Source organism: Falco cherrug, chromosome 4, assembly GCF_023634085.1.
Source record: "Falco cherrug isolate bFalChe1 chromosome 4, bFalChe1.pri, whole genome shotgun sequence".
NCBI classification, from domain to species: domain Eukaryota; kingdom Metazoa; phylum Chordata; class Aves; order Falconiformes; family Falconidae; genus Falco; species Falco cherrug.
In genome coordinates, this window is record NC_073700.1 from 103,447,718 (window position 1) to 103,468,657 (window position 20,940).

Sequence of the window (20,940 nt, forward strand, 5' to 3'; positions counted from 1 at the left end):
GAGGGTGTAATCTCTGCAGGGGCAGGCGAGCTGGAAGTTATCTCTACCAGGCCAGCGTGAGCAGCTGTTCCTTCCTAAAAACTTTTGACTGGAGTGAAGCTTTACCCAGGCAGCAAACGCACAACCTTGACACGCGCCCCGCCCCCCCCCCCCCCCCCCCGCCTTCTGAGTAAAGGATTGTTGGAATATTTATACAAGGGCAAATAATATTATTTTTGGAAATGGCTGTATTATTTTGGTTACTTTTTTCCAAAAAAAATCAGCCCGGGGCATGCACCTGGCATGGAAAATTTCGGCTTGCGCGGTAGAAGCTTGGCAGACGGCACCAGCAAGTGCCAAGGGGCGCCGCGCGCGGCCAGCGCCGGCACCCGCCGTCACCGGCAGCGCCGCCGCGCCGCGTCCGCCGGCGCCGGGAGCGCGCAGCCCCCGCGCAGCCCCCGCGCTGCTGCCGGTCCCAGGCCCGCCACGCGCCACCGCGTGTGACCGCGCCGCCCGCCGCCCCCCGCCCCCGCCCGCGCCGCAGCGCCGCGCCGGCCCCCGGGGGGCAGCGCCGGGCGGGGCGGGGCCGGGCGGGCGCCGCGCCCCTCCCATTGGCTGGCGGCGCTGCCGGTCGCGCGTGGGGCGGGGGGAGCGGGCGCGCCGAGGCGGTCTGGGCTCGGCCCCCGGCGCGGCGGAGCAGTCGCGGCCGCCCCGTCCCGAGGGCACCAGCGCCGCCCGCCTCCGCTAGGCAGCCAGCCGCGCAGCCCCGGCCCCCGCTCGCCGCTCGTTCCGGTCCTGCGCCCGGGCCGTATCGGCGGGAGCCGCGATGGAAGAGGAGCGGGCGGGCGAGCAGATGAGACCGTTGCTCACCACGGTAACGCGGGGGTGGGGTGCGGGGTGTGTGTGGGGCGCACAAAGGGCCGCTGCGGGACAGCGCCGCCCGCGTCGTGCGCGGGGCCGTCCCGCCTCGCTTTTGTCCGGGGAAGGGGTCGCGGCGGGGGCCCTCCTCCGGCTCCGCTCCCCTCCCTTCGGCGGCGGCGGGACGCGGAAGCAGCGCCGCAGGTAGCTGCGCGCCGCGGGCTCCCGGTCCCCCCCTCACCGCGGGGCGGGAGGGCGCAGGTGTGCCCGCGTGCCGGCCTCGTGCGCCCCCCCCCCCAACACCGGCGCGGCGGGAGCCTTTGTTCCGCAGGCGGCCCCGGGCGCCGTGGCGGTGCGCGCTGGGCGGCTGCCCCGTCCCCCCCCTTCCTTTGTGAGGATCCCCGCGGGGCTGGTGCCGCCGGCGGTGGGCGGCGCGGCCGCCCCTGGCCTCGCCTTTCTGCCTGTCCCCGGCCCCGCTCGCTGACGAGTTCCTGGGCGAGGGCGAAGTGCGCACACATGGCCGGCGGCGAGCTGCCCGCGGCGCCGGGGCAGGTGGCGGGTGCGGGGCCCCTGGGGGCTGCTCGTCTTTCGGGGCGGGAGGGCGGGCGGTGCTCCTGGCGGCGGGCGGACAGAACCGGGGAGCGTGGGCTCGTTCCCTTCCCGGCCGGCGGCACGGTGCGGCAGGCATGTGCTGCCTGACTTCCTGTGCTACTGAGGAATACATGTGGCTCCACAGTTGTAATTTCCCCTCCCTTCGGATGACTCAAGGTCTGGATTTTGTTAATGAGGCTCTGAGCCCTCGCTCCGATGTTCTCCTCCAAGGCCCTTACTGAAAAGGTGTCGCACGGCAACTTGTTTTCCGTGCCCGGAGAGGAGGGATGTCTGGTTTGTGACACAAAGAACGCTGTGGCGGGCGGAGAAATAACGCTGAAAACACGTGAGTTTTCATCATCTTTCTGCTACCCTCCAAGGAGAGGCTTGAGTCACATTTGATAAAATTGGCAATAGTAATGAAGCACTCGTTTCCTGTGACATCAGTGCGTTTAGTGTGTCTTTCCTTTGTTATAACGGGAGCGTTGGCAACTTAGTGGTTCAGAGGTCCGTGAACTTTGCAGATTCCTCAGATTATTACAGTCTTTGTATGTTGGCTTCAGAAATTAATGTATGTGCTCACCTTTAAATGTTTCATAGATCTGTTAGAGATCGCTTCTCCACCTTCTTGACTCGACCCCAAAAAGACATCTCCCAATTCATGTTAGTTTGTTCCAGGATAAATTTTGGTAAGGGCAGACTGTTCAATATATTTAATTTGTATTAAAACTACCTTGCTTCTCTGTAAAAGCTATCTCTTAGCTGGCAGGAGAAAACTCCCATCTATTAAAGAGATGCCACGCTGTATGAAGCAAGTTGCAAAAGCATGAGGTTAAAGTGGAAGATGCTAATGGCTACCCTCAGGTGAATCCAAATGAGAAAAGGAGTGTGGGTTTCGTGAAAGTCGGCCTGTCCTGAGCACATTTGTTGGGCTTGGGCTTGGCAGGAGTCGTTTAGGTTCTGTAGTACCAGAAATTAACTAGAGGCTTTTGGGACAGAGGCATAAGCTACTGTACCACTGCACAGTCGTTCCTGATGTAGGTGTGGTGAAGTGGTGCTCGGTGGAGTGGTCCAAGTTGGTTTCCTCACAACAGTGATGCCTGGTCAGGAGCCTGACCTTGGCGCTGAAGTGTATTCAGGAGGTAACTGCAGCTGAGACAAAACTGAAATTGTTAGAGAGAGCGCAGAGGATGGGTAGGAACTAGAAAAAAGGAATTTCTAAGGAGGACACATGAAGCAAAGGGCTTAAAAGAGAGGACATGCTGATCTTTGGGCAGTTACCTAGTATAGCAGTGTTGGATTTGCTGTGGTATTTGTATGCAAGAGAGATAATTTTATATACATGAAAACTAATCCAAAGTTAGTCCAAAATACAAGCATTTTTGACAATACAGCTCAACTTGATTTTTCTAATCCTGTGCTTCTGGTAGTACAGGCCACCTTCCTGCTGGCAGAGCTTGCTGAAACTGCTTACATGTGCATAATTTTTTCAGAAATAAATGTCTCTTTAAGATGAAAGGGCTTTGTAGAAAGTGTGAATCAAGTCTGAGAAGTTAAGTGCTGAGGTCTTAAATACAGAAACATAATCAAAGAACACCCAAACACTTCCTTTTCTTCCTTCCTCTGGTGTCGGTAAATCAGTGTAATAAGTAAGCTCTGGTGCTTTTTGTGTGGAGGAGCATCTCTGTCAGTAAGGGCCCCCCTGGATATCTTTCATCTAAAGTATAAAATACACCCTTTAACCTTGTTTTGTATTTTAGGTCTGGTCTAAAAGAGGAGAATCATCGAGTCTTTAGGATATTGGTATTTTGAGGAGCCTGCTTGGTGGCAGTGTGTATGTGTAAGTCAGAAGGGGGAGGTGACACAAAATGCCTGCTGTGGTTATTCTGAAGATTGGCTGGACAGGGTGCTGGGCCATCTTGTCTAGACTGTGCTTTTGTCCAGAAAGATTGGACCAGATGATCCTTGAGGTCCCTTCCAACCTGGTATTCTGTGATTCTGTGGTTACAACTAGAGAGCCACCAATGATCGGAACATCTGGGACGAGTAGAGAATACAATAGGAAAAAAAATCACTGTGTAAATCCCTGGTTCTTTAATGCCGTGTGTACTATAAGCTGTTCTGCCCCTCATCTTAGACAAGATGCATTATTATTGGAAACGGTTTGCTGGTTCACTGAAGGGCAACCAGATACGTATTAGTTCTTAGATGAGAAATGATTGAACAGGCCAGGACTTGCCAGCCTGTTAGAGATGATGGGACAATGATATCGTAAGGCTCTATAAAGCTTATGTGAAGAGAGCAGGTGAAGATGGAAGAGGAGGCACACAGTCAAATCAGTTAGGTGCTAGGTTCAGGGCAAACAAAAGGAGCTGGTTCTTCACTCAGTGTAAGGAATTCACAGTTACACTTGCTATATGATGTGCACGCAAGAAGCTGTTGTGGATTTAAGGGGAGGTTGGGCAAGCAGAGGAAGACGGATGCATTGAGATGAGTAAATGGATGAGCAACAGCTTGAGGAAGTCTGAGTTGAAAATAGCTGGAAGTTGTGAGTGTAAGCAGCTGTTGAATGCTTGTCTTGTTTTTGTTCTTCCTTCAACAGCTACTTAGTTAGGGTCATTCTTTTTTTTGGTTTGTTTAAATAGGAGTGGAGCGTGTTAGTATATTGCTTTCTACACAGTGCTGAGTTTGACAGTTACAGTGGTGGTATTAAAATGCTTAATACTGTGTGCCAGTGATCTTTGTTCAAACTTTTATCAGTATGGTGTTCATTACCGGATAGTTCAGTGGGTTTCTTTGCAATACCTGTAAGTAGCATTTAAAACAATGTATATTGTAGTTTTGTCTAGGTATTTTGCAGGTAAGATTTTTCAAAACACTTTATCTTAAAAAAAAAAAAAAGTATATGGAAACTTTTCTTTAGTATTTGATACTACTTCATGTATATCATAAAATGTTCACAAGTTCATAGACCATGCAGTATGGCTGAATAATGAGTTTGTTTCTTTGTATAGTCTTTCTTTCAATGAAACAAATCTGTTTTTATTGCTAATCTGCTGTAGGTGATGATAGAAATGAAAGTGGCTCTTGTTGGAGAAGGGCATATTTCCAGGCTTTTCCTTTTGGTTTTCCTAATCAAAGCATCGAAGTAATGTGGTCTGCCATATCTAACTGAAGAGGGCATTAGTGTCCCTGTGCTTTTTCTGAAGTGGCTATGTGGTTCGCTACCTCTTCTATTTTTTAACGGCTGTGCATGCACATTATCAGGTGGGGTTTAGACTTCCCTGTTCAACAGTGGTTGTGTTTCGGTGACAGCTTTGGGCTTTCACTTCAGGCTTCATTTGAAGACTTTTTCAGGTTCAGCCCACTTCACCAACACTATCATTGCCTCAGTGGGGTCTGTCCATTCCTTTATATTGATGCATCTTTTTAATGCAACAGTGTCTGGTACTTCATAAAAAAAACCGTGAAGGCTTATAGGAGTATAGGGTAACAGATATCAGAGCCACTTGAAATAAAAAAAAATGCAGAAATTGGTGAGAAGTATTCTAACTGTTAGAATCCGGTGGCAGTTATAACTTCAACAGTTTAATAATAAAAAATACAAAGTGCTTTTTCTCTGCAAGAAAAATCTTAAATATAACTTCATTTCCATGAATGGATTGCAAGGGTGAGCCAGGTATTTGGGGGCAGCTAGACTGGAATACATGGTTGCCAAACTAAGCTTTGGCCCAGTTAATGCGTTTCAGGGTAGCTTGGTAACTTTGCCTAGCTATGTAGTACTTCTCTTAGGTGATTATTGAAACAATTCCTATTAAAATATGTTCTAAGTCTTGATTTACCTTGCTGGTACTTTGTATGTAAGAATATAAGTAGCATCAGTACGGTAAAACAAAAGTTTTACAGAATTGACTACGTAATTCACATCTTTCCACTATCTTTGATGACTTACTGGTGTAGAAATTAAATAGTGGAAAGCATTCTTTTGTGTGAATATTGGCTTTCTTATTTGACATGTCACTATTGTGATGGTAAGTCAAATGACAGGTCTCTGAAGAATATCATGAGAATATTATGCTGGTATATATAAATATTTTTCATGTTAACTTGGTATTTGAACTGGTGTTGTCCCTTCGTGGCTGGACAGGGGTAACTGAGGGTATGTTTGTACTGCATAATTGAGGACTGTGCAGGAAACTTTCCTCCCCCACAAGTTTGTGGCATCTGGCTGAACACGTGCTCTCCACAAGTTAAAGCAGTACAGTTCTACTGACTGCTGTGGCAGTGCCCTAGCTAAATACCTCTGATAAGAGAAAATTTCACTAGCTTGACAAACTTGTAGTCTTGGATCTATGACTTTTAAGAGACAAGCTGCTTTTCTGTATTGTGCTGTTTGAGCAGGGTGCAACTTGACCTGTGCGCGCAGTGGGCTGTAAGTGATGTCTCTGACCACCTCTGGGTTAAAGTAAGTGTCTGTGCTGGCAGTCTTTTTGAGTTCTTAAAAAAAGTTACGGTGGCTGTCAAAAACTTGGTGTATCACCTAGGAACTTTCTTCAGGCTTCATTGCAGTAGTTCTGTTTGCTGTCCGAAATAAGCTGTAGGGTGTACTAAGTTGAGTAGTTGTTGCCTATTTCCACGGGATTGATATGTTTCTATAGGTGACTTGACGTGTCACCGTGATTGTTGTTGGCTTTTGAATATTGATATCCTTTACACGAGGATATCTGTTACATGAGATCTTTAGTGGCCCTGAAGTAGTACCTAGTAACTAGAACTGCTCTATAACTAGTGATTGATAAAATACAGAGTATAGCTTGAATATACAAAAACTTAGATAGAGGTCTCCAAAGAATACTGTCATGCTTTTGGTATAGTGTATTCTGGAATAATAAAGTTTAGGGACATTTCAAATTTTGTGCTAAAATTAAGATAGCTATCTAGCTAATGTTTTGAAATAGTGATATGAATAGTGGGATTCAAATGAGGTAAATAAGCAGATGGAGAAGAGCACCACAAACTTCTTCTTAACCCTCTAGGTCAGTATGTCTGAATGCAAAAAAGAGACTAGTGATTCTTCTACAGATGATCTTACAATGTTATTTAATAAGTATTAGTAAACTTACATTTGCACAACTAGCAGTAGGTGAAAATATTACATTACTTTAAAAAAAGTGCAACGTTTGAATTTAAAAAGTCAGTCCTGACACCTTTAGAAGCTTTTTTTTTTGTGTTACTGAGAATATACATCAATTATGCAAGCATGCATTATTTACCTTGCCAGCATATGTCAGTGGTTATTAGAAGGGATTGTCTGTGTTTGTGCTTGGCACCCTCGAGTTCCTCGTTTCACTGGGAGCTAAATTTGCAGCAGTAGAGCGGGCATGGCATGACAAAAGAAATGTGTATTTTAACCAGTAGATGGAGCCGTTTTAGTTACATATCGTTATGCCTATTTACCTGAGGTTTTCCAAACTTTGTTTCTGAAGTGTCTTGTCGGTCATTTTGTCTTTAGAGTATGGCTCATAGTTATCTATCATTACTTTGTCTACAGAGAAGACTAAATGTTTTATTCTTCCAATAACAGTGCCAGGATTGTACAGCAGCAAGGTTATTCCATTTTCATAAATGTGCAAAAAAGAGTGAATGTTTGTGCTGTATGGGAATTACAGTTATTTCTGTAAATTGTCCAGTGTCATGTGAGTAGCCATGTGCATCTTGTATTGCCTGAAGTAACGTTTCGGAATATTGATCCGCAGTGTTGTATCCGACAGTGTGGATGCTCTTGTGACTTCCACCCTGGAAAGGCTTTTAGCACAAACTGAGATTTCCCACCCGCTCTCTAGTGCTTTAAACTAAATTGACTCAAAGCTATGTAATGGAATGGTTGTCCTATTCGGGTGTACTGGCACAAGTTGTCTTTTCAGCAATGCTGGAGTGCTTCATAACCTTGAAACACCCCAGGCTTATTAATTTTAGCAAGTCCCATTTTAGTAGAAGTATTCGCAGTGCTGTACTTGTTGTATCATCTTGTATACTCCTTCAGCATGTGCTTTTCTAAAAGGTATATTTATGGTGTTTCTTAAGAGTTTGACTCTTTACCCTGTATTTGTACTTAGTAATGTACCTGATAGACCTTCCCTTTCCCCCACTCTTTCAGGTCTTCGTCACTGAAGACTGTTTTTGGTGAACACAGTATTAACTTGAAGAGTAGAACCGTATTCACATCTTCATTTTGAACTCTCTTAATCTATGGTATTTTGTGAGATATAGGTGTGTCATCTTCTTCCCCAGATACCTGCTGTGAGAGATTTTGAGATTTTTGTGACTCGGTTTTTGTTGATTTTTTTTTTTTTTTTTTTGGTCTATTTACTCAATCTCATTGGAAGTTTAAATTTTCTACAAATGTTACAGAATGAATGCTGATACTTTTCATGAGACGTAGCTGTGCTGGAAGGCATCTAGACTTGTCTTGTTGGCAGTATGGCTGAGACAGTATCCTGAAATATCAAAATATTTTTAAAATTAAAAACAGACTTGGAAGTTTTTTTAACTGAGAGAGAGTCTTCAGTAGAAGTTTCCTGACTGGGCACCTGTTGTCAAAGTGGTGTGTCAGTTTAACAGAATTTCAGGAGTCTGCTTTCAAACGAACGGGAGCTTCCTGTGAATGAGGCATGTGGGCAGAGGCTGCAGAGATGAAGGGGGAATTAGTTACAGAGCAGCATCCCCCGCCCACCCCCCCCCACTGATGTATGTTGGAATTCTGCTGATTGACCTTCTGCTCTGGCCTCTGCCACTGTTCCTTCTACGGTACAGCTGTACTACCCACGGTCTGTTAGCTGAGGGCTGCTGTTAGCTGGGGGGGAACTGAGGACTCGTGAAAACTTGACTTTTTTCAGTTGTCTTTTCAGTATGGGGGCATGTGTGTATTGAGTGTGTATGTGAACAGCATGTCTTGAAAAACTACACTTCCCTAAAATGTAAAGTCAAAATTCTGCTCCCCAGCCCCCATTGTTGCGCTGACTATTCCTCTAGTTTTTCCATGACTAATGTCTACTAAATATATGCTGGCTGTGTCTTGACTGGGATCTATTCTGGGATGAAGAAAAAGACAGCTAAGTGATTGTGAATACCTAGCTTATGGCAAGGATAATCAACCTTTTTCTTTCCAACCAATTATTCCTTGCTAGAAAAAGCTAAGAATTTGCTTCAACGACGAATGTCACTCCTGAAAACCATGACTGTTTCAGTAGCAGTGTGTAACCAGAAGGCTAGAGAATCTCTAATCAGGCTGTCTTGTTTGTCTGTTTCACCAAAGAACAAAAGGAGGTTTGAGCAAACCTGTGTTCATAGAGGTGTTGTAATAAAATCTCGTTTGGTGTACATCTCTGGAATGTGATTGCTTCTCATGGAAGCAATCTGTTGCCATATTAAGAGATTCAGGCTGTTGTGTTCTGAATCTCAAAAGTCATGCTAAGTGGAAGCATGTGTGTTTTCTTCCTTTTAGTCAGGGTTATGAATAAGATAGTAAATCATATTTATTACTAACTGATCAGATGTCAAGTTCACGTTTAGAAGCCCCGATTCATTAGATCTGTAAGAAAAGGATATATAGCAGATGTTAGTGTGTAACACCTTGTTGTATGCAGATCTACTTTCTGTTCCGGTTGTATAATTTGTTTTGGAGGAAAAAAATAAAAATGTGATTTCTTCCCTTCATTCTGCCCTCCACATCCATCGTTAGTTTCAACTCTGTCAGAGCTTTGGCTTATCTAACTCCACCCCTGCGTGATTAGATAATGTCTGTGTATTCCTCCAGTCCTGCTTTCACCTTCCATGTTTTGCATTTGAGCTCAGTTACAGGTTCCATTTTTTTTTTTTTTTTTTTCCATGCTGGTCCATTGTCAGGCCTGCTTGAATTCCAGCATGCAGGAATCGTCCTGCTTGTGCTTTCAGGAGTCTATCGTTGAAGATCAGGCAGGTCTCACAGGCTTTCCAGTCACCCTTCATGGTAGTCTTCCGTGAGATTCTACCAAGAAGATCCCTGAACAAGCTGGAATCTGCTTTCCTGACTTGTCATATTGTAACTGTATGCACTGGGTCTTGCACTGTACACTGTACTGTTTGTCTTTCTCGCCTTTCTCAGGACCTTAAGCTCCACAATTTCATGGTTGCTTAGGGCAAGGCTGCTCTTGACTTCCACGTTTCTGGTACTGCCATGTTTGTGAGCAACGGGTCCAGCAGACCATCTTCACTAGTCATTGATCACTTGCACCAAGAATGATTTTTAACACACTCAAGAAATACCCTGGAGTGCTTGTGCTTGGCCACACACTTCCAGCATACCCCAGTGTGTACCTGCAATTGTGACACTTCCACCAGCTTTTGAATGAAGGCATCTTCTACTTCCCCTCCTTCAAAAGGAGGTCTGTAGCAGGCACCTAGCATAGCATCACCCATGTTGGACTGTTCTCTGATCCTTACAAATAAGGTCTTTGACTGTCTTGTCACTTGTTCAGAGCCAAGGAGTGTTTGTTGTAGCCAGCCCTTTGCATAGATTGAACCCCATGTTCCCCGACTTTACATTCTGGCTTTTCTCAAGTGCTTGTATCCATCCGTTGCAGTACTCCAGCCGTGAGCCACCCCGCTGTCACTAATTCCTGGAGGTTATAGCTCTGCAATGGTGCACGGACCAAGTCCTCCTGTTACTTCCCATGCCGTGTGTGCCAGCGTGGAAGCACGTGGGACAGGGTGCCCCAGGTGTGCCTCTTTCACAAGGGAAGCGCAAGAGCCTTTTGCCATGTGTTCCCTGTGACTTTGCTTCTCTGAAGTGTGACAGCCTTTCTCCACTGTGCCCAGTTTAAAGTCTTATTCACAAGCTTAATGCACTTTGTGGCAAAGATACTCCTGCCACGCTTTGTCCGATGGACCCTTGTTCCTGAAAGAGGTTCCTGTGGTCTTAGCGGTAAAAGCACTGCCAGTAACCACGTATTGACCCTCTGCATGTATCTGCTCTGCCCTGAGCCTTTTGATTCTCACTGGAGAGACTGAGAAAGGCCACCTGGGCCTCTTCACCCTTGCCCTCGGTGCTCAGTAGCCACTTTTGATTTGCTCAGTGATAGCTTTTTGGAAGTGTCACTGGTGCTCATACAGATAAGCAGGAAAGTTTGAGGGCTAGATGAGCCTCGGCCTTTCCAAAATGTTACTCGGCGAGCAGCAGACCTTCTAGGACCTCATCCTTATCTCCCTTCTTGTGCAGTGTGTTCATCCCCTCTTGCAGCTCTCTCACCTGGCCACTCGCACCTCAGAGATAGCATACTACTCTATCAACAGCACCAGGGAGGAGCAGCAGATGCTCCCTGCAGCCCAGCACCTGGATGGTGACATCTTCCCTGTGCAGTTCTTGGAGCTGGGATCTGATGTGTGATGAGGGACAGCTGGTGCAGCTGGTGGTGGAGACTTCACCCTGTAACATGTCGCACAACCTTGGATGGTGTTTCAGGGCTCTTTGTAGCTTTGTCCTGTAAACTGCTGTCACATCTGTTGGCTGGCTCGCATGGCTGAGCCCTGGGAGGAGTTGTGCCCATGTTCATGTTCAACTATTAAACTTTACCATTTAGTTCTGTTCACCATATAGATTTAAAGCACATGTGCTTACATGAATGTTTTGTTCTGCTTGCAATTGGCTTCTGATAGACACATCATGTCAATATTATGTTAAACAACTCCATTATTGTAAGCTTGCTTGTAGTGACTGCTATTTGTGTAAGGCAGCTATTAATTAATAATAATCATTAATGGTTTTAGTTGGTGGGTGCCATTGTGTTGGCTGATGATGTTGTGTAACTTCTTGGCTTCTCAGCTTGGAGGGACCAAACAACAGATTTTCATGTTCATGTTTTGCCAGGTCATGTGCCCTGTAGTAATAGACATCTCTTTCCCTTACCTTGAAATACTTAATGAGGTATTTATTAAATGCTGTTATGTAAAGAGGGGACAGTTCTGCCATACTGGAGATGCTTCAATTGAAAAGACTAAATTTTCTCTGTGGTATCTGTGAACATAATTTGTTGCAGGTGAAAACACTGCAGCTTTGGTCTGTGTGCTAGGAATTACTTTCTTCACCTCTGTCTCTTTTATAGAGGGATTTGAACTGAATGATGCTACCGGTGCATACTAGTGCTAGCTAAAACTGGAGTATCTTCTTTTCCAGTTGCTCCCCAGAAAGAACACTTAAAAGAAGGAATCCTTCTCTGGGTTCTCTGATTTAATTTGTTGAAGTCAAAGGACTGACTGCAAGCTCTTTAATAAGCATTCTAAACAATAAGGTAGGATTATTTAGACTACTGCTGGATTTATTGCTTCTTTCTATTTGAAAGAAAAGCTATTGGGAAGATCATGTTTAAACAACCGCTCGTTTTAGGCTAGTGATTTTTTGCATTTTTTTTTTTCCTTTGGCTTGTACAGTACTGTTGTGGAGATACACTATTATGTAAGCTCATGCATTTCTTTTACATGTCGAGCGTATTTCCAGACAGGCTTTGTGTATGAAAAAGGAAATGAGATGCTTCTTGGTGAATAGCCACAGTTGGTGTTACTGTTGGTGGTAAATTCATTTTGTTTGTCAAATGACTACACCCTACCAGCCATGTATTTTAAAACTGTTTATATAAAAACAAACAGATAGCATCTGATTATTACTACTATTATTATTATTATGACTCATTTAAGGAAGTGATAAAACTTAGGAGTAGCAGAGATCCTTTCCTTTTTTAGCTTGATTTTTTTATTAGCATTGCTGTGCTTGCCTGCCATTGAGAGATATCAAAAAGGAAATAAAGGAGCCAGATACTCTTGTAGTTAATATTTGGTTGAATTGCAGATAGTTAGGTAATGATAGGTTGGAGACATATGTTTCAGGTTATAAATTAAGGGTATCGAACCAGTTATTGGACAGTTTTAATTTTAGATTCTAAATACAGGCAAGTTCATTAAACATTTTCTGACTGATTTTTGTGGAAATTCTGGAATTTTTAAAACTGCTGATGTATGCCAATTAAAAAAGGAAGAACATCAACCAGTTTTTGGTGCTGTGTGGTTTGTTTGTTTGTTTGTTTGTTTGTTTTTTTTTTTTTTTTTTTTTTTGTGGTGGTGGTGGGTGTCCTGGTTTTGGCATTAGTGTTGCCACCCATTACCTGCCTTGATTCTGCTGATGCTGTATAAAATGCTTGCAGTGTTTTTGTAACCAGAGCTTGTTTTCAGTATATTTTGTATTGTACTTTGCTTACTTTTACTGAAATAGGTAACTGTATGTGATTCTGTGTATGGTAAGTATAAATATGCTTGGGTCTTGTTCTATGCCCAGATGCTCTAGGTAGAGCTTCAGCTGAGAAAGGTTAGTTTATTGAGAAGTTGAGAGTATTTTTCCTTAAAGTCAGTATTTTGAAAATAAACGTTCATTCACAGTAAAACTATAGATTCAAGTATTCGGAACAGGGGACCTGAAAAAGATTAAATGCCTGATCCCCAAGAATGAGAACAAATTAATTAGGGGTAGGATAATATCTTAATTTTTTTTTAATGGAACAGCTGTTCACCAGGTGCTTTTGTTTGACGTTATTAATAAACTTTGCCAAAACATGGTTTGACATGATTAAATGTACTTAAATTATGGTCCATTTAGAGACATAAATTACAACTGTTTATAACTTCTGTACAGTGCAAGTGTGCTTCATAGGTAGCCTGTTGGCTTATGGTTAAGGAAGAAGATGGTCATGTTCTATTGAGTGAAGACAAACAGTGTTAGTCTGAGGCTTGTAATTCTTGGGCGTGAGTCAGTTGTCTTTGCTATAAAAAAGTGGAAATGAAGGGCAAAATATAAATAGGGAACTGAAGAAATTTGATACGCTCAAGGCCAAAGAATATACCAGCTACTTACGTTTCGTGTAAGTATGGACAGAATGGACAGAACCTTTTGGAAAAACAGGCAAACGAGAAAGTTCAGTGTGCTTTTCTCATCAGTGATGGGGCTGAAGTACTGTAACCCATTCAATTATATGGGATTTTAGCTAATCCTAATAAAGCAAATAACTTGGAATATGCTGCTTTGTTAAATAAAGTGACTAATTTCTCTCTGTCATGTTCAGTGGTTTGTTGCATGACTGGATATTTACTGTGTTTGCATTTATGGTAGCCCAGGCTAGTGTCTGACAGTGATAAACTTCCGGATCCTGAAGGCAATGTAAAGGTGAGAATTTGCATGTTAAAACAGTAGGTCTCAAACCAGAGACCTGTATTTTTCTGGATGATATGCTTCAGTGTGTACAACGGGTGTGCAGTTACCTGCCACTCCATATATATCAGCTCTGTAGCCCTGTTTCTTTGGGGAAGGGGCGGAGGAGTAGGTCTACACTTCAAAAGCTAAATTGTGGATTAATGAATTCACAAACAATTAACTTCAGCTTCTTGACAAAAGGCTTATTTTTCTTCGGCTATCCTTGGAAGAAATCTGTAGGGCTTGATGACCACTGGTCAAGCAACTTGAGTTTCAAGCGGCTAAAGCTGTAGTCTGTAGTCTGTTGCCATAAGAGGTTGCTGCAGAATGCTTTGAGTTGAAATTACCACTGGTGTGTATTTTGAGTAAAGTCACAAGTGTCCACTTCCAGGTACTAGGAGTCATAGCCCCGAGGTGAACTTGGTGGCAGCGAAGGCACCAGGGAACCAGGAAAATATGTAACTGCTTTCAGAAACAGCTTCTAGAGAATGGTGGCAGTACCTCCAGAGGCTTAAGTTTGTTTTAGAGGCTGCAGAGGTGGCAAGAGCTGGGGAGAAGCCCAGACAATGGCAGTATGGGTGTCAGGGCTGAGAATGGTGCTGTGGAAGCTGTTACGAGCCCAAGGAGGCTGTGGCTGGTCAAGGCAATGAAGCCAAGTTCTTGTGGAAGTGACAGGAAGGATATCTGTGTTTATATGCATGCTTGTATGTATGCATTTCTGGAAATGCAAGTGTACAACATGCATGAGTTTCTACTTCAGAGTAAAGAGTACATACCTCCAAGATAGCATGTTGGCTTCTGTGTTGTGACTTGCATCACTGCTGTTTCTTGTCAAGCTCAGAGGATCAGTTTAAAGTTTGTGGTAATACATCACCAAGACTAAACAGTTTAATATATGATGGCCATGTTATATGGAGAACCAGGTTCTTGCTTCAGTTGCCTCATGGTATAAAACACTACTTAGTGGGATCTGAATGGCTCTTTATTGGTGAATGGATTGTTCATGTGTATGTGTTTAAGATGTACTAAATTTGACGGGAAGAAGATACCTGTTGTTATAGAAAAGTAAGGAAGGGACATGATCTTAGTTTTGAGAACTGGTCTCCTATAGAGCTGTATATCAAAATAATTTTGTGTTGTGCAACAGATCATTGATAAACATGTTTCAGGTCCACTAGTGTTAGTAAGGTATGGGATGGAAGAGAATTGTCTGGGAGCTGCTTTCAACTTAGTATTGCTTACAAAGGAATCATTAAGATAAGGTAATGACCAAGAAAGTGGCTTGTTAGGTAGAGTGATACGGGGCGAAGAGGAGCTTGATGGTGTCCTTCTATAGGCTCTGTGGCCAAGGTTAATTCTCAGAACTCCATGGGAAATTAATGTGCAAGCAACAGAGGTGAATTTTGGGTATGTCTTGACAAGACTGCTGTTTTCCCCTTTCCCCTTTTATTCTGGTTTTCAACTTTATCATAAAGTATCCAGTGGTTTTTTTTGTTAGAAGGAGTTTTGCCTGACTTTTATCCTTAACCTCATCTGCTTACAGGTAGCCTCAAAGGAACTGGATTGTCACAGAATGCCCTGTTCTGTATGAGCAGTGAGTCTATAGTCTGTGATGTGGAAGGATTCCCATGGGATGTTTCCTATAAAAAACCCCAGTTTTGTGACTCTGAAAAGTTGGTGTGTTTTCTCCACACGCTGCAGCACTGGGTGGAAGTTTACCTTGGTGGCTGTAGAAAACTGTCCCTCTGTTAAAGTGAGAAAGAGAGCATTTGCAACACTACAATACTTCTGTGTTTCATATACTGCTTTGTATATCATATATAACTAAACACTGAATTCCTGTGAGTAGTATACTGTCACCTTTCCTGTTACTGTAAGTGTCTTTCAACTTTGGCACAAATTGCTAAGCTTGAAGTGAAGTGTGTTCCTGCTTCCTTTTGGTGAATGTAATTTTAAAGCATGGCTTCTTTTCAATAACTAGACAGAGACCTACAGCAGCTTTTCGGTGTATTAATTCTAGGCAGGTAGTAATGAAAACTGAATGGTAAATGATGTCCTGGATGTGGCTGTAATTTTTTTGAAGTTTGGTTCTCCCTGCCTTACGATTTGTATTACTGAAGAAAGTGCTGCTAAAGCCCTTAGGTCCCAAGAAAGCAGCTCTGTTAAAAGCACCAGGAACTGAAGAATTTATGAAAGTAATCCTGTTTTTCCTTTGGTATACACAGTGATCATGCTTTGAGACAGTCATCAGCATTGATGTCCTTTTTTTTTTTTCTTTCCTTTTTTTTTCTCATCACCAATGTGGACAGACATTTCAAAAGAGGTTACATGCTTTATATTCTGATAGGTCAATAATCCTGTATCAATCCAAGTCATAGAAGATCCCAACTCTAAAACTGTCCCTTTGAAGTGAAACAAAAAGAATTCTGAATGAGCTGCTCACGTAGTGTTAAAGGTACAAAGCTCTTGGTGGGGTTGATAATGGAACTCTTTGTAGATGAGAAAGCTGGTCTTCAGGTGTCCTCAGCTGATTGTGTAAGTTAATGTGTTAAACTCACTTCCAGCAAGTAGTTTGACAGAAGTATCAATGGGAGTAATGGTTGATACCAAAGTTAATCAGAGACTAGATGCTGTGAAACAGCCAGAATTACTTACTTTGAATGCTTGGATGTGGTCCTGTTGGGGTTTTCTAAGAGCCCACTTGAGCAACAACCAAGTTGTCTTCTCAGCATAGCAGTGCCACCCAGCATACAGCTGCAGCACAGCAGAGAAGGCTAGGACTGAGCACGGGGCAATCTGTCTTTCCTTGCAGCTGAGGGAGGCTTCTGGTTTTAAATACTGCTTTTTTTGTTTGTTTGTTTTGAGTCTCTGTGACTGTAATAGAGCGCACCTGCAATTCAAGGTCTGCTCATGATCTGTTTGTGAAGAAGTATAGTGTGGGAGAGTTTCATGTTCATGGCTTCCAAGGCCATGTGTCAGCATTATCCTGTTACGAATGCTAGTTCCTTCAGTGGCTTCCTCATTTAGAATAGATAGAATTTTCCTCTGTAGTTTCATAAATTTACAATAAAAGCAACTTAAGCAGAGTTTTTTTTTTCTTGTGTCTTTATTGCTTTTTGCTCATCAAATCTTGAAGAGGATAGTGTTTGAATAATTGTATTTGAGTTGATGCTTCAAATTAATCTAGAATGTTAAAGATGTTCCACTTCAGCAGAGTAAGCACTGAAGTGCCTTCATTATAATTGGTGGAAACAATAGAATCATTTAAGTTGGAAAAGACCTTTAAAATCGAGTCCAGCTGTAAATGTTTGTGCTTTTTATTAATATGTATTATTTCACAGTTACATCGATAACACTAGTAAAAAAGACAAGTTAGTTTGCAGTACCTAGAAAATAAATAATAGTTGTCTGAAAGTTGTGTGGTTTTTTTTTTTTTAAGAAAACTTAGCTATGGAATATAGCATTGCTTTAAAGTGTCAATAAGTACACAGAGCTATTAAAATAAGAAAATTATTATTTAAAGAAGGGGTGAGTTTCAGGAAACCATTGGTGAACTCTCTTCTACCACCCCCTTCCTCCATCCTTCTTATAAACGGTTAGGCTGTGAATGCTGCTAATAATGTCTTTCAAACCTGCATGCATGTTTGTCTCCTAATGCTACTCTAACTCTTTTAGAGCTTTTAGAAATGTGGGGTTATCTTGCAAGTTCAAATTAAGACCCAGAGTAGAAGTGAAGCCTGCTGACACAGTGGTTCCCAAAGTCTGAACTGTGGTATAGTTCCTCTGTTGTGCAATGTGTTTGTGATGATACTGCCTAGGAAAGCAAGTAGGTTTATGAATGTAAGTTGCTAATAACCATTATGTGTTACCAAAAATCCAGTTACGTGATGAAATTAGTCAAAAATAGAAACAAGCTTCAAATACATAGAATAAACTTCTATACAGGCTTTCATTATTTCGTTTCCTAAACAGTAAGTGTAAATATGCATTGCAGTCTGTTAAAGTAAAAGCAATTGAAAGACAACTTTAACAGATTGGTATTTGAGTATGCAGCTTGATAATTTTCTTCAATTAAAAAGTCTGGAAGGACCATAAAAGTGGAGAGCATGGCGATTGTGCTTTGTACTCCTATATAATAGCTTTCCTTCTGAGGTTATCAGATTTTCATGGTTTTTCCCAATTACATGGTCTGTACGGCTAAATTTCAAGTATTTAAACCTTACGACCTCAGTGGTCTGAATGAAGTAATCTTCCTTCATATATCTAAATAACATGGCTGTGAGTGAAAATTTGGAGTTAATATTGGCGACAGCATATACAACTGGTTTTTGAAGTGGACTGCTCTCAGATTCCACCTAGTGTCTGGTGTGAATGTTGTGATTCTGAACTGAACTACAGTTCAGCCTTTTCAACGGAAGAGCTTCCTTCTGGCACAGTCGTTCTGTCCCAGTGAGAAAATGGTGCCTTACCCATTCTTTCAACCTCTGTCAATGCACAGCGACCTCAGACAACATGAACAGCTTTTAGTAGACAGTTGACCTGATTATTAATACTTCAAAATATCCATTTGTCTCATTAGACTTGAATGATTTTGCTTTATATACTTTTTTTAAAGTAACGCTTCTTTTGATAATCAACAATGAAAACTGATACAGATTTTAAAGACTGTTAAACTGGAAACCTCAGTTTTTGAGGAAGTCTGTAAAAGGTTATTAAAATCATGTAAAAAACTCTTGCTTCTATTTAAGTTAATTACATCTTGGTCAAAAGCTCTGAAATTGTTGTTAAGATAACTAAAAGCCTGACATCATGTTGCCCCAAATATCAGACTTTATTCAGACTTCAATAAAAGGGTACCATTGTCTACTGAAAGAGTGCCTTATCACCATTCAGATATGATCTCACCTGATTAAGGTTAGGGTGCACTATAAGCCAGTTTGATTCACTTTCTTCTTTACATAGGAGATTTGATTTGTACAGCATGCTGTTTGGTGACACTTTTCCAGCCTGGTTCACAGGCAGTTCCCCCCGCCCCCCCCCCCCCCCCCCCCCCCCCCCGTAAAGTCAGTCCTGTGAAGAAATGTGAGAATAATAGCAAATAATTTGGTGGATAGGTTAATTTATTTGTGTGTGCCTTGACTTCAGCGAAATAATGCTGGAAAAAAGGAATGGATACGCATATGGTCTAGGCAAATGAAAACTTAATCATTGGAAACATGGGAAGTTGCCTAAAATACAAGTATATACAAATTTTTCCTATTTGAATGTTTCTTTACACATCTCTTTTGGCTGTAGGTGGGAAGGTTTCAGTATTACTGCTCTTAACTGTTGTTTTCCAGATATCCCTTATTTTTCAGATTCTCTCCTGTATCAGTTTGAGGTGGAAAACAGTGTTTTGGAATCATGGAATGATGAAAGCTTGGTTTGGTTGCTAAAAGCTGCCTAGTGAAGATGTTTTTCCTCCCAGAAAATCAATTTTGGCTGATTTCCCTCTTGGAAAAAAACAGTTAAGCATTAATACAACTTGAAATGTTTATGTAATTAGGATATCTGATTGCAGAAATTTGTTTGATATAGTAACACATCCCCAGGGCTGTAAGCTGTAGTTGCTTCTGTTTTATATGTTACAGTAGAAGCAAGTGTTGGATTCTGTGTAAATGTCTTCTCTACAGATTTGATAGTATCAGAAAGACATTCTGGAGACTTGCCTTCTACATCAGTACAATCATCATGCAGGGTTTTTTTTTTTCTTTTTCCTTCTTTCTCTGTTTTCCCTTATCTGATATTTGTAGAAAATTCGTTTGGCTGCCAGATGCAGTTGGCATTGTCTAGATAGTCTTACATTTTTTTAGCATTTAAAAATTCTGTAGTAGCTGTGAAATGCAGAATTACAAATCTTAAGATAAAGTTCTTGTAGCCTTGGGGTATAGCATATTTGATTTATATTGCTGGAAGATCTTTTGCTTAGGTCTCCAGTCTGGATGATGTATTTTATGTGTTTGGTTTACTGTGTATTTGACTTGGTATTGTGTCTCTTAATGGGATCAATTATGTTCCTAAAGACATCTTAAAGCTGTTGAATCTCTGTCAAGTTCAGGCAGAGAATGCTGGAGGAGAGTTTGTATGTAGGGGCATGACTTGATATATTGAAGCCAGCTTTAGAGTTCCTAGGGCTGGTCACAGTTGCCATGGTTGCATCTTAAGGAGCATGAATCTGATATAACCTTACTCTCCAAGTTCACATTTGCCTTGCAAGAAAATCCTGGCAGTAGAATTTTTATGGGTAGACTTTTACGTAGTGCTAGATAATTGTCTGTCTTCCAGAAGTCAATGTGAAAGCCAAAAGCCTATCTGAATTCCTTGTGCATGCTCTAATTTCACTTGAAATCAGTCTTCCCTTCAGCTTGTATTTGTGCTGCTGCGTGGCAGTGTGCAAATCAAGCTGTGTGGAACTGTGGTCTAACTGCACTGTATTAGGAATACGGATAACTTCTGGTGCTTATTCCAAAATCATTAAAAATGCCTCTATATTGTTTGGGTAACCTTTTCAGAGAGCTCCCTTTCTAGTAGTTGTTGGCTGGTTAGAACTCCCGTGCAAACTCAAACGTTGGTGCTCTTTAAAGTAGAGAATTTGAAGTGTTTGTTTAACAAATCAAGAGTAATTTGCCTGCCCTGTGTTGGATGCATTCAACTTTCTTTTACTAAATAGCCCTTCAAGTCATAAGTTTACAGTAAGAGTCCTACAGCATTGGTTTTTCTTCTACAGAATAGAAATGCGTGCATGTTTCTTAGGAGTAGTATGTTACAGATAGTCTTTTACGTTGTTATTCACAAAAGGAAAAGCTGTAATAAAGTTCTAAAAGATAAATCTTTCAGTAGTTGTTCTTGAGACAAAGGATACAGTAGCTGCAAAAAAGGTAGGTTTTCTTTTTTGGCTGATTTTTGGATCTCTGTGTCAGTTTCCCCTTGCATTTTGTCAATTGAACTGTCCTGTAAAATACGTGCCATGTATGATGGCAGCATGTATGAGTATGGTCTGTCAGAATCGGCAGCTTTTTAACAGACTTCTCCCAGAACCTCCTAGTCAGACACAGCAAAAACGCTGTGTTTCTTAGTACATCAGAAAATCTGCTGCTTTCTCTCTTTAACCAAACAAAGGGAGCTCAGCTGTATAGCTTTAAATTATGTTAGAAAAGGCAAATAAAGAAAGAGAAGTTGATCCCTTCTTAAATGTCCCTTAA

At 42.2% G+C, this 20,940-nt stretch overlaps 1 protein-coding gene across 2 annotated transcripts in view; it reads left to right on the plus strand.

Annotated features, from left to right (window-relative positions):
* The first annotated feature begins 648 nt into the window (after positions 1 to 648).
* SLC4A7 (solute carrier family 4 member 7) overlaps positions 649 to 20,940 on the plus strand; it is a 97,579-nt gene continuing 77,287 nt past the window's right edge. The window contains exon 1 of one of the 2 annotated variants that reach the window (XM_055710242.1): positions 649 to 853. In XM_055710242.1, coding sequence (XP_055566217.1) covers positions 806 to 853 — 48 coding nt within the window. In that variant the 5' untranslated portion in view covers positions 649 to 805. The remainder of the gene's footprint in view (positions 854 to 20,940) is intronic. The other variant, XM_055710243.1, reaches the window with a different exon arrangement.